General features: G+C 56.4%; 1 protein-coding gene across 5 annotated transcripts; it reads right to left on the bottom strand.

The window, feature by feature from the left end:
* Positions 1–782: 782 nt before the first annotated feature.
* On the bottom strand, positions 783–12,993 carry CCDC130 (coiled-coil domain containing 130). 5 transcript variants are annotated; one of them, XM_027587693.2, is made up of 11 exons: positions 12,929–12,993; positions 10,678–10,736; positions 10,384–10,584; positions 9,079–9,132; positions 7,774–7,856; positions 6,321–6,376; positions 4,909–4,969; positions 4,023–4,165; positions 3,768–3,940; positions 1,645–1,783; positions 783–1,478 (listed from the first exon to the last, which is right to left on the bottom strand). In XM_027587693.2, the coding sequence occupies exons 3-11, from the start codon at positions 10,384–10,386 to the stop codon at positions 997–999; spliced, it is 1,194 nt and encodes a 397-aa protein (XP_027443494.1). In that variant the 5' UTR covers positions 10,387–10,584; positions 10,678–10,736; positions 12,929–12,993; the 3' UTR covers positions 783–996. The 5 variants fall into 5 exon arrangements, with proteins under 5 accessions (XP_027443494.1, XP_027443493.1, XP_027443495.1 ...); XM_027587692.2 differs by lacking the exon at positions 12,929–12,993 and adding an exon at positions 12,506–12,922 and having other exon boundaries at positions 10,678–10,766; XM_027587694.2 differs by lacking the exon at positions 12,929–12,993 and adding an exon at positions 12,506–12,922.
* Between the last annotated feature and the right edge of the window lie 252 nt (positions 12,994–13,245).

Genomic DNA, 13,245 nt, shown 5'->3' with positions numbered 1-13,245 from the left:
AGAGAAAGGCCTGAATTGGGGGATTCCAAGGACTGAGGGGTCTAACTGTTGCCCCGAAACCTTCCCATCCCGGCAGGGAGCAAAAGCCGGTGGGCTGGGGACAGCCACTGGGGCTACCATCTCCCCCGAGGGACAGGCACAAATAAGAAGTTGGCCAGAACCTCAGCCCCAAGAGGGCCGTGTGTCTGGTTCACCACTGTATCCCCAGGGCCTAGGTTAGTGCCTGGCACAATGCAAACACCCCACCAATGCTTGTTAAATGATCTTCCTTTTCCACGGTTTAGGGGGAGGGGGCAGGCAGCATCTCTGGGTGGATGCCCTGCTGTTTCTGAGCCCTTTTCTGCTCAGTTTGCCAGTTCCCTTCAAAAGATGCATCATGGTAGGGAAGGGGCAGGGGAGCTCGTTCACGACCTTCCAAGGCATCCCTGCAGGCTGGGGATAACGAAAACCCCCACACTTGCGTACCCCAGGCCCAGGCGCTTCAGGCACCACCTATGTTCCCAGCGCCCCCCCCCCCCCCTGCCTTCCCGGTGGGGTTCCTGCAGCCTGGTTCCCTTTCCACCCTTCGCCCTCAGCCTGTGCTGCCTTCTCTGGCAAGTCGGCTTGGACTGCAGACCAACCTGAGCCTCCACCTTGAAACCCTCATCAGGCCGGGTGGGGATCATGGCTGGGGCCACAGGTGCGGCAGCAGCATCACACTGGCTGATGAGGGTCCCCAAAGCTCAGTTGGGTGGGGGTGGGAGAGACAGCCCCTGGGCCCAACTAGCAACCTGAGGCAGGGACAAAGAAGCAGGGCTTTAATGTTGGGATGTTGTCCCACAAGGCACAAACACCCTCTCCAGGACCAAATAAATATCTTCCCTGCTGCGGGAAGGCGAGGTCTGGGGAGGGGCAGCGTCTGAGCTCTCCAAGGGCTGGTGGGCAAGCAGGGCTGCAGTCTGAGAGGCCTCCTGGGCCCGCCGCAGCCTCTGGAGCAGGTCCAGTTCCCAGAACGGCTCACTCGCTCTCGGAGTCGGAGTAATCAGCCACGAGAGAGGAGTTGAGGGTGCCCGGGTGTGGCGTGTCCTGGGGGGTGGCTGCCTCTGGAGAGGAGCCTGGCGGGGACCGGGGCCTGTCCTGACACGTCCCTTCCTGCCCCCGAGGCCCCCTGCTCTTGAGGGTCTCGGCTGTCTCTGGAGAGCAGTCTTGGGGGCATGTGGGCCCATCCTGGGTGTTCCCCTCTGGCACCCATGTTTCCCCAGACTTGGGGGTCTCTGCTGCGTGCTGGGGGCTCTCTGAGACCTCCCGGGACCGCCGTCGCACGATGCCCAGGTCTCCCACAGTGATGGCAGAGCAGGCCGGTGCTGATCTGCGGTTCTGGGCCAGCTTCTTCAGGACGCTGCCAGCTTTGCTGCTGCTGGTGGCGGGTCCCGGGGCCGAGGGGAACCAGGAGCGGCTGATGATCTCTGTCCGCTTGAGTTTCTGCTTGTCCTCGTAGGCTGGGGGTTGGGAGGGAAGGGAGGGAAGAGAGGGAAGGAGGTCCAAAGCTGCCCCCTGCCTTGGCCTGCCACAGCCCACTCGTGGCCGGGGACCCCCATCTCTGCCTGCCCAGTCCCCCTCCCACCCCCCCAGCCCCCCCCTCCCGCCTGCTGGCTCCCCACGCACAGTCCAGGGTGTGGAACTTGAGCAGGGCGGCCAGCCTGCGGTCGTCCTCTGTCTCAGGCACCAGTGGGATGGCCAGGCTCGCCTTAGCCTGCAGCGCCTGGTCCCTCTCTTCTTCTTCCTGCATGGCTTTTTTCTTTTCCTGTGTGGTGGGGGACGGGGTGGGGGAAAGGTATGGTGGGTGTCAAAGACCTGCCTCTTCCTTGCCCGCTGACCTGGGCTGTGTCCCTCCGCTCAGCTTCCTCTTCTTCAAGCTCGTTCGAGGAAAGGGCCTCCCACAGGGCCCAGGATGCAGAAGTCACTCAGCAAGTGCAAGATGCAAGGATCATTAATAGGCGCACTGTTCAGTCCTCTGCTCATCCGTCCCATGAATATTCACAGAACGGCCAGCTTGTACCAGGCCTTGTTCTAGGCACTGGGGATGCAGCAGTGAGCAGACACAAACCCTTGCCCTCACGTGGCTGACATTCTAGTGGGTGAGAGAGACAAAGTGGCGAGGAGAAAAAGAATGCCGGGAAGGCGGTAGGGAGCGAGGGGTTCAACTGTAAATGGCGGTGCAGGATGGCGGGAAGGGTCAGGCAAGGTCTCCCCGAGAAAGTCACATTTGAGAAAAGATGTCTGAATGAAGGAGTTAAGTGCGTATCTGGTGGAAAAGTGTTCCAAGGTAGAAGGAACAGCCTGTGCAAACACCCAGAAGCAGAGGCGTGCTTGGGGTGGTTGAGGAACAGCGAGGAGGCCCGTGTGGCTGGAATAAAGTGATTGAGGAGAAGGTGGAGACAGTGGGGAGGGAGGAGGTGAGACCATGCAGGCTGTGGGCCGTGCAGAGGACAGCGGCTTCTATTTTAAGTGGGAGTCAGGGAGGATTCTAAGCAGAGATGTGAAATGACTCAGGTATTCACAGGTGCCTCCTGGTGGCCATGTGGGGAACAGACTGTGTTCTGTGGGGTGTGGGGGTGAGCGCCTGGAGACCAGGGCTGAGAGACTGTGCTGGTCCAGGCAGGAGATGATGGGAGCTGTGGGAGTGGTCAGACCCTGAAAAATTTGCCAACAAGAGACAGGGGTGAAGGGGGAGTCAAGGTCAACTCCAGGTTTTGGGGGCTAAGCCCCTAGAAGGACAGAGATGCCTCCATTGCCGACAAGGGGAAGATGCGGGGGGGTGGCTTAGGGCCAGATGGCGGCTTGTATGTTTGAGGGTCCTTAGACACCTCATGGGGAGACACCCAGAAGGCAGGGGACACATAGCTCAGGGCACAGGACCGGCTGGAAGCGTATGTTTTTGATAACAAATAATTAGTAAGAAAACTAGTCGTTTTACTCTTAATAATGACCACAGAACAATCAGCAAAGGAAGCAGGAAGGGACAGGAGCTGTAGGATGGTGACAGCCTGCGCTCCATGGCGGTTGCTGGGGAAGCTCCTGCCTGCCTGGGGGGCACAAGGCGCCCCAAAGAGTGAGGGAAGAGGGAAGGTTCTCACGTCCTGCAGGATTTTCTGGTGCCCTGCCAGATGCCTGAGAGGGTGAAAAATCCGTTCATGGTACACTCATCTGACCCTGGGCCCTGACTCCCTGTGACGTGGCACCGCCCAGTATCTTTGGTACAACTTCAGAAGCCATTGTGGTCACTGACAGCAGGGCCCTGGGGTGTCCTCGAGCCAGGACTGTGTCCCTGGGGACAGGGGTCGGCATTTGCCCCTGTACCCTTGGTGACTCTCCATGCCAGGGCAGGGGTCTTGGCCAAACATTCGTATACTGAAACGTGCACGATTACATTTCACTGTAGGTGACTTTCCCTTCAAAGAAAAAAAATTTTTTTTTTTAACGACAGGGCACTGCAGAGATGATTTTGGCAATTATGTAGGGGTGGGCTGCCGATCTATGTAGGGGTGGGCTGCCGATCTATGGACTTCGTTTTGGGATAGATGAGTGGATCCATGAAATGTGTGTTATGAGCTGAGTAGCAGGTAAGTGCGTGGCAAGCTGGGGCTCCCTGTGGGTGCCCTGAGGTAGGGACGTGGCTCAGAGCTAGGACGTGGTATGGCGACGGCTGCCCCTGCATTTTCCCCCTTCCGATGTCAGCGACGCCCGCTCCCTCGTGGTCCCGACCGCAGGCAGGCGCCCCCACTCACCCGGAACCTCTTCCGCAGCATGCTGTTGAGCGCAAAGTCATCCTTCCAGGCGCTCTGGGCCTCCTGGATGTGGCTCAGGGTGGGGAGGGCCTTCTTGAGTGTGCTCCGGTCAGCCTCACCGTGCTCCAGGCGGAACATGGCGTCCGTCTCCAGCTTCTGCTTCTTCTCGTGCTCTGTGATAGCCAGAAGGCGGCAAGGCCTTCAGGCTCCCGCTCGGCCTCACGGCTGGCCTTGGGGCCCACGCCCCGTGCTCACCTGTCGTCAGCACCTGCTCATTATCCACCATGTCCCAGCGCTCCTCCTTGCGCTGGGCGCCGCTCACGATCACGTAGTCACAGTTGGCGGGGTCCGTCTGCATCTCGATGTAGTTGACACAGAGGTGACATTTCATCCGGAACCTGGGTGGGCAGAGGGCGGAAGTCAGGCCACCCGGCACCCCCGCCTGCTTCCTTCTGTTTGTGCGCGTCACGTGACAAGTGCTCACTGAGCACCTACTACACACCAAGCTCTGCATCTGGGATTAGGGCCGTGGGTGAGACAGACACCGTCCTATCAGCCCAGAACTGACATGCTGTCTGGTGTTTGTTCATTTTTCACTCACGCGTTCAACAAACCCCTCCCGAGTCAGGCTGCTCTGTGGCAGGCTGGGCGGCAGCTGCTGGGGACACAGCAGTGAGGGATGCCAGCCTGCTCTTGGAGGGACTGACATTCCAGCAGGGGCCACACTGGCAGCAAATGCACGAGCAACCAGTGTCGGGTGGTGAGCGCTGCTTTGGAAAAGTCCTCTCTCAGAGGTGGTGCTGGAGCAGAAACCCAAGGAGGGGGTCCTTCTGGGGTGTGTGAGGGACCTCGAGGGGGAGAGTGGGCGGAGGTGAGGATAGGGAGGGGACCAGGCTGAGCGTGCAAGGCCTTGTGGGCCATGGGGAGGGCTCAGGCTTTTAGTCTGAGGAAGGTGGGAGCCATGGAGGGTTCTAGGCAGAGGGGATGTGCCCCGATTGACAGAGCGGGACAGTTTCCAGGAACGGACCGCAGGAAATGGCCATCACGGAATGGCTGACCTTCTAGTCGGACACCACTGGAGCCCCCTCGCCCTGCAGCTATCTGATGCATCCCTCTGAGACACCAACCAGGCTGCCTGTACCTGTAGATTGGGGTTGTGTAGTAATTGCCAACCTTCTTCTTTTCTGCATTGTAGCGAACACCTGGGAGAAGAGGGAGAGAATGGAGGCTCAGCATCTTTTCCCTGAGTGGGGGACAGAAAGGGATGGTATTCCTCCAGGGACACCCCTGGAGGGCCCTAAAATTCAAGGTGGGAAAGAGCCATGTCCAGGCTCCATGACAGGTGCTCAAGCCGCTGGGGAGGGTGGGTGGGCAGCAGGAGGGTCCAGGTTCAAATCCAGACTCCACCACATTCCAGCTAGGCAACCTTAGGCCGGCTACTTTGGCCCTCTGGGCCTCAGTTTCCCCATCTGTTCAATAGGGAAGACTCTTAACGCCTACCACGCAGCGCTGTTGTGAGAATCACAGGAGCTAATAGTACTCACAGATCACTTAGCATAGGGCCTGGGACGTGGCAGGTGCTCAAGAAGGGTTGGCTTTTATTATCAACGTCTGTGTTTTTTGTTTTTTCATTGATTAGATGATATATAATCTTGATCTGCTTAATCTTGCTCATTGGGTGAAAACAGCTTCAGCTACAAAAATAGAGCTTGGGCTGGTGGGTGGTGTGGCCTGAGTTTTCCTTTCCTGGTGGCTGCTTCAGTTCATGACCCTGAGGGTAAACCGCCTCTGGTGTCAGGCTGCACCCTGTTTCTGTCCCCTGAGCACCTGGTGGCCTTTGCTGCAGATGCCCCTGGCTGGGTCTGATCAGGGGACCTACTGGTGAGAGGGGAGTGTCACTCATCCTCCTCAGCAGTGGGGTGGCCCAGCCCCTCCTTCTGCTCTTCCGTGGTCCCTGTGAGAGAGGCTGGACCCTCATGCCAGGAGCCACCACTCCTATTTACAGAGCGAGCTCCTGTCCTGGGCCAGACACTGCATGAAGAGCTGAGGGTCCCTGTATCACAGAGTTGGAAACGGAAGCCAGGTGGGTCAAGTCACTGGCCTGCGCTCTCAGAGCTGCCCATAGGACCATGGACCCATGTCTGTCTGTCTGTCCATCCAACTGCGGCATGGACAGGGGTCCAGACGCTAAAGGTAACAGCAAGGGCAGTGGCAGTTTGAGTTTATGAGCCCTCACATGTGCTGTGTGCTATGTACTTTGTATGCCACACAGGTGGGGCACTCATACCATCTGAACTTATGGCTGGGTAAACTGAGGCACACAGAGACTAAGTCACCCACTGAGGGTCCCCAAGCTAGGAAGTGGCAAAGCCGGGCCTCCTCACTGCTCTCCACAACCCACCGGTCACTGGGATGCCTATCTCCTCTCCGATTCCTGATCACAGGCCCCGGGTGGAGACGGTCTCTCACGAGCCGGGCGGGGAAGGGGCTCGCCGTCTGCGGGGCTGAACGGTCGGGGGTGGGGTGAGGAGAGGAAGGGCAGGCGAAGCTCACCCATGCCGATGTGGTTCTTGCAGCCGTCACACCAGATGTTATAGGGCATCTCAAACCTACAAGAACAGAAAACGGCCGATCGGCACCTGTCTGCCTGAGCCCTGCCTGGGTCTGCGCGCCCGTACCTCCTGCCACAGCCCGCGGCGTGGGGAGGACAGACAGCAGTAGGCATTCCTACAGCCAGGCCGATCCTGTCATCCTGCTCTCCCGCGGGCTCACCCCATCCGGGTGAGTCTCCACCGGTGTGGCCCTGTCTTCATGCCTCACCCTGTCAGCTAAACCAACTGGAGCAGAGGAGGAAGCGAGCTGAGTGGAGCAGTGGCCCGACCAGAGCTTAGCGGGGTTGCTGTACGGTCCCTGGATCTCTTTCCATGGTTCTATTTGCTACACTGATCTGGCCGTCCGTGTGCAGGAGTGACAGAGCTTCCATTTTAAAAGACCACGAAATGATGAATAATGAGGCGAAGTAAAGACACTGTGGTATGAGTGGAGGGCCCCACAGACAAGAGTGGGAGCAGCTGGTGTGCACAGACCGTGGCGGTTGAGCATGGTGGGCTCTGGGGCTGGAGGTGCGGGGGGGTGTTCCAAGGCGACCTTCTGCTCTGTGCCCCCCGAGGCCATTGCTGGCACTCAGATCTGGATTCTTTTTCCATCAACATTCCGGCCTCTCATGATTGTTGTTGGATCCTCCACTCAGGCCCAGGCTACACCGCAGAGACGGAGGTCAGAGTCCATGAAGCAGACAAGGGCTCATCCTTCAAGGCACCACAGGCTGGCTTCTGCTTCCTGTTGTGGCTGGGCCACTGGGGAGCGGGCCACACACAGAAGGAGAGCCCTGCGGGAAGGGCCACTGTCCTGGCTCAATGGCGGTCATGGCTGGGATTCTTTATCCTCCCCGTATCTGTGCCCTTTGCAATGTGACTCTGCAATGCTTCCTGTCAAGAGGTGGATGAATTACCACCCCCCCCAACCCCCCGCAACACGACTGGCTTTGGGCAATGAGACAGAAGGGATGACGTGCCCGCTCTGGGGCTTGGCCTCAAGAGTCCTTGCATGCCTGTGCTCACTCCCTTCTGGAACCCGGGCGCTGCCACGTGAACCAGCCCAAGCTAGCCAACTGGAGGATGAGACACACGTGGAGCAGGGCCCAGTCGTGCCGGCCCAGCCAGTCTCCAGGCAGGTGACCCCTGAACAGGTGAGAGAGCCCAGCCCGAGTCAGCCAAGTCCAGGCAAGGCCAAGAGAGGCATCCAGCAGAGCTGCACAATTGTGAGCAACACACATTACGTGTTTATCATTTGGTTACGTGGCAATAGCTGACGGATAGAGCAACTTCCTGCTTTCTGGAATTAAGACCCTGCGACACTGGACAAAATCAGGGGTGCTGAATTCTCCTAGAGCCCGATGCCAGGTGGCACAAAGTGCAGGGGTCCCCAGGCGGTGCTGGGGCCTTACCTGATGATGAGGATGCCTTGCGACAGCTTCCGAGCCCGCTCCCGCAGCGGGTGGCTGTTGTGGTACCGGTTGAGGGAGCCATGCTGTGGGGAGAGGACAAGGGAGCGGATTAGCACAGCCACGCCCGCTCTCCCCGGCTGAGAGGCCGCCTGCTCACGTCCTGCGGCAGGTGCCAACAGCGAACCACGCGGCACTAAGGCCTTGGGGAAGCAAGTGGGGTTGGAAGCAGGAATACATGAGTTTGAATCTTTGCTCTTCCATTTAGGAGCTGAAAGAGCTGTGTGACCCTGGGGAGTGATGTTGCTTTTTGCCTGCCAAGCCTCTGTTTCCCCCATCTGTCGACTGGGGACGGTGACTGTAATCGCCTCTGGTGTTGTGAGGATGCTGAGGTGGGGGGACAGCACCGGTCAGCGCTTACTGGGCACTTCACGGGCCTCATTTTTTTTTTTTTAAGGTTAAGATTTTATTTTTAAGTCATCTCTCTGTCCAATATGGGGCTCGAACTCACGACCTTGAGATCAAGAGTCACAGCTCTACCGACTGAGCCAGCCAGGCGCCCTGCGTCATCTCATTTTAACCCCTTAAGGATCCTGTGACGTTGGGCTGATTTTTAGTTCCCCCTTTTGACATATGGGGAAACTGTGGCACAGCGAGCCCAGTCACGTGCCCGGGATCACGTAGCTGGGACAATTTGTCCCCAGGCCCTTACATAGTGCCTACAGTGTGGGACCACAGTTGTGACCGAGACGGATGGACATCTCTGCCCTTAGGCAGAAGTTCTAGAGGGGGAGAGGGACGATATCCAAATGAAATGATGGTGCATCAGGGAGTTGTAAGGGCTACAAAGAGAAATAAAGCACTAGGTGATGCAACAGAGAACGAGATGGTGGTCAGGCAGGCCCTCTGTGGGGAGAGACCTGAAGGGAGGGAAGGAGCCTGTGGTTAGAAGAAGGGATTCCAGGCAGAGCGAACAGCTGAGGGAACAAAGAGGAAGCCAGAGGAGGTGGAGCTGGGAGAGCGAAGGGGTCTGACACAGAGCACGTGTGCTGGACCTCCTCCTGACCTTTGCCGCAAACACGCCAAGCTGGGCCCAGAGTAAAAGGTCACTGATGACACAGCCACATTTACCACTGGGAACAAAGACTGTCCTGAGCCCCATGTGACAAGTGCATGGCAGCAAGCCCTCAGAGGCCACCCACGCTCTGCAGCCGTGGCTCTGACCCCAGGAGCGGATGATGTGCTCTGCGGCCCCTGCTGTGGAGTCTCTTTGCTAGTGTGGACACGGGAAAGGGAACCTGCCCTTACCTTTTCAGGATTGAAATCCGGAGGGTAGTACTTGTTTACACCTTTCCTTTCACCCTGGGAAGCAGAAGAGAGACGTGACTCAGAGAGGGTGTCCTGGAGGAGACCTCGTCGTGCAGCCTTGAGGGGCAGCACCCCGATGAGGGAGACTGAGGGACATCCTAGAGAAGCCCTGGGCTCTGAGGGTCTGAATGGAGACTGTGACTTGGGGACTGGTGAACCACCATCATCACTGTGGAAAACTCCACGAGGATCAGACTCTCCTAAAGCAAGGGTGTTCAGTGTTTTTGGGACCACGACCAACAGCAAGACACATTTAACACTGCCACTGTGCACACGCACATGTAATAGAGCGAAGCCCAGTGCAGGTTTTATGAAAGAACGCTTACCCCGGCTGTGAGGGTCTTGCTTTTTCAATGCTGGCAGCCCCCCAATAAACTGACCTCATCACCCACCAAAGCAGTGGGTCTCAAACCTGGCTGAACATTACATCCCCCTGAGGAGTTTCTAAAATACCGATGCCTGGCTCCCACCCCCAGAAGTTCTCCTGACAGGGTCTGCTCTGGGGTGTGGTGCCGGGACACAGGGCTTTTAAAAGGCACCTTGCAAAACGGGTGTTTGAACAAATCCTTCTGCACGCATGCCCACGGCAGCACTAGTTACAACAGCCAAATTGTGGAAACAACTCAAATGTTCATCAGTGGATGATCGGATACGAAGAATGTGGCCGATCCAGACAGGGGAATATTACTCAGCCACAACATGGAACGAAGTTCTGATTCCTGCTGCAATACGGATGAACCTCAAAAACATTAGGTTCGGTGAAAGAAGCCACACACGAAAGGCCACATATTGTATGATTCCACTTACAAGGAATGTCCCAAATGGACGAGTCCATGTAGACAGGAAGCAGGCTGGTGGCTGCCAGGGGCTGGGGGAGGGGGGCTGGGGAGTGACTGCTCATGGGGACGGGATTTCCTTTTTGGGGAGAGGGAAATGCTTTGGAACTAGATAAAGGTGGTGGCTGTGCCACACTATGAACATACTAAACACCACTAAATCATACACTCTACAACAGTTAATGAATTTCACCTCCTTAAAAAACAAAATCAAAAGAAAAGAAAAGAAAAAAGCTGCCTGGATGATTTTAGTGCATGGCAAAGTTTGAGAACCACTGCACCAAAAAGATCATGATCCAGAGTTTGGAAATACCACCTTACAGCTTGGGGACAGGGAGGGAAAGAGCTACTTTGGGGGCCTGATGAAGACCAGAAGAGAAACCCAATGAGCACAAGGCTGTCCACTCACCATCTTGGCAGCTGCCTACCGGTCCTCGCCCTCAACACGGCTGATCTGAAAAGATGAGACACGGACTGTGCAGTGTCAACCCCCTACCCAGTCCTGCCCTCCCGGGGAGCCTGGTGGAGGGACCACGGCTTCCCGGAGAAGATGCTGTGGGCTGTGTGTGGTGGCGGCAGCTTAGAGGATCCTCCAAAGAGCGGTGTTTGTCTGTTTAGAAAGATAGTGTCCTGTTCACTCTCCATCCAACATGTATTTCACACCTGACACTTCTCATCCTTCCGGGCCTCCATCATCGCTTACCTGGACCAGCGCAGCTGCCTCCTCCCTGGTCTTCTGGCTCTGCTCTTGACTGCTACAGTCTGTTTTCCCCACAGGGACCAGAAAGAGATCTTAAAATATAAATTCTTCTGCTTAAACCCCTCTAGTGATTGCCATCGGTTGGAGAATCAAGTGAACCCTTTCCCATAGCCTGTGGGGCCCCTGCCTGCCTCTCCAAGCATGCCTCTTACCCCTCTCCCTCTCCCTCACTCTGTTCCAGTCATGCTGGCTCCCTGGCTGCCTTCAAAGCCTCAGCCGGTGCAGGCTAACTGCCCTGAATGCTCTTCCACCAGCTGTCTGTTCTCTGTCACAGGCCTCAGCTCAAACATCATCTCTGTCAGAGGCCTCATCTGACTACCTGATCTAAAGTCGCTTCTTCCCTGGGGTTCCTATCACATGGCCCTGTGGCGGTTTACTTGTGTACCGTCTGTCTCCTCCACCAGGTCACACTGTGCTGTATCTCCAGCACCTGGGACAGTGCCTAGCCCCTGATAAATGCTGACTGTGTGAACCACTCCCCTAAGAATTAGTGCAGGTGACACAGGTATCAGACACACAGCTCCTTAAGCTGGGGTGGGCGACCTCCCTCCTCCCGTATGTTTGCAGGAGAGACTTTTAGGTCAAATAAAAGAAAGTTCTACTTGACACCAAAGAGAGACGCTACGAGGGACTGAAGCGTATTCTAGAATGGAGATTGGCAAATTTTCTCTATCAAGGACCAGATAGTAAATATTTCTGACTATGCGGACCCAACTGCCTCTGTCCCAATGACTCAACTCTGCTGTCACAGCTAGAAAGCGGCTGCAGACAGTATGTAAATGGGGGTCAGCTGCATTTCATCAAAACTTTATTTATGGACACTGAATTTTGAGTTTCACATGGTTGTTACCTGTCACAAAATATACTTCCTTTTGATTTCTCCCAACTACCTATGAAGTCAAAACCATTCTTAGCTGTCAGCCTGTACAGAATCAGGCAGTAGCCTGTGGGTGTAGTTTTGGCCTGTGGGTGTAGTTTGTTGGCTCCCTATGCTAGAGTCAGGAAGTATCTAACTGTTTCTGCCAACTTAGCTGTGTACTGTCTACCAGTTACTGCATGCCAGGCGCTGTACCGACTCCGACATCACTGCCTCGTTTCGTCTGCTTTATGTCACTCTTATCCCTAGTTGATGAATGAGGACATGGGGGCTTAAGAGACTTGCCCAGGATCAGAGGCAAAGTTGGGGTGAAAAGTTCCAGATGTATACAGTTCTGCCATGACCCTGAACATCTATTCACCTCAGATCCTCCATCTGTAAAGTGTGTCCCTGGACCAGATTTTCCCAAGGTCACTTCCAACCTAAAAATGCTTTTGTCAACAAAACAGCTAAGTGCCCACTCAGGCTTTGGGGCGCAGTTCCCTGGGCCTGCAACCCAGCTCCACTCCTTCCCAACTGGGTGACTTCAGCCAGTGTCTGAGCATCTCTGAACTTATATTTCCACACCTGTAAAGAGTCTGTGATGGTGACAGGACTTTCTGGGATTGCGGTGAATGAAATAAGACATTGGGAAGTGTTTGCAGGGTACCCCATTTTCAGGAGCTGGGGCTCTTACAGGGGATTTACCACCACAGTGACTGGCACAGGTGGGGCTACAGGATGAATGTATAGAAATCTCTGGTCCTTGGTGTTAGGAGTAATTATAAACCCCACTGGCTTAGGGCATAGCGCTTGGATCCCGACTCTGCTTGCTAGCGTTTTGACTTCTGGCAAAGCATTTCTCTCTGCGCCTCAGTTCTCTCATCTATAAAGAGGGTTTATAAAAGTATCAACCTGATAGGGTCGCTGTCAAAACTCAGTGAGTTGAAGTACTTAGTCCAGCGCCTGATGCAGAGTTGTATGCTGGTACCTTCTATTATTTCTCATGCCAAACCGTTTTACAAGCATCAAAATCTTCACCATAACCCAGTGAGGTAGGGGCTCACTGGTCCCATTTTTCAGAGAAGAAAACCTAAGGGCCCTTCAGGCATAATATGGCCCGGCGCTGGGGCTGAGGTCGCGGCCGGGGCCCGGGGATTTCAGTCGGGGGTCGCGGCTGGGACAGGAGCCGGCTCCGGACATGGGCCCACAACCGCAGAGCCCCCGCGGCCCCCAGCGCGCTCGTCCCCCATCGGGAGGCTCCGAGACCGGGTGAAGCAACGACCAGACCCCGGGCCCTCACCAGGCCTGACCGCCCCTCCGCCCGCGCGTACTTACCTGCCCTCCTCCTGACGTCACGCCGTGCCAGTGCCCGGAAGTGAGTCCTGGGCGCTCAAGGGGGCGTGGCACACTCTTCGCGTAACGCGGACGCTGGCGCGAGGCGGGGCTAAGAGGTAGCGTCGCCCTGATTTGATTGGCTAAATGCCAAAAGGAGTGGACCAATCCAGGCTTTCCCTTCCCAACTGTGGGGCGTCACGATGCTTCCCAGGCCCCGCCCGCCCAGCCTGGCCCAGTGTGAGGCCAGGTTTCCGGGGAGCGCGGTCTGCCTGGGCGAAGCGGGAGATGGAACGTGCTCCTTGCTTTTGAACGGCTAG

This window comes from Zalophus californianus, chromosome 1 (genome assembly GCF_009762305.2).
Source record: "Zalophus californianus isolate mZalCal1 chromosome 1, mZalCal1.pri.v2, whole genome shotgun sequence".
NCBI lineage: Eukaryota > Metazoa > Chordata > Mammalia > Carnivora > Otariidae > Zalophus > Zalophus californianus.
Note: the sequence above shows the minus strand (reverse complement) of the source record. Positions and strands in the feature narration are given on the sequence as shown.

What these genes read in the sequence shown, in the direction of transcription:
- CCDC130 (XM_027587693.2), bottom strand. An exon ending in CAAGGCATCCTCATCATCAG is followed by an intron (nt 6,377 to 7,773) that starts GTAAGGCCCCAG and finishes CTGTTCTTGTAG; the next exon opens with GTTTGAGATGCCCTATAACA. An exon ending in TACACAACCCCAATCTACAG is followed by an intron (nt 4,166 to 4,908) that starts GTACAGGCAGCC and finishes CTGCCCACCCAG; the next exon opens with GTTCCGGATGAAATGTCACC.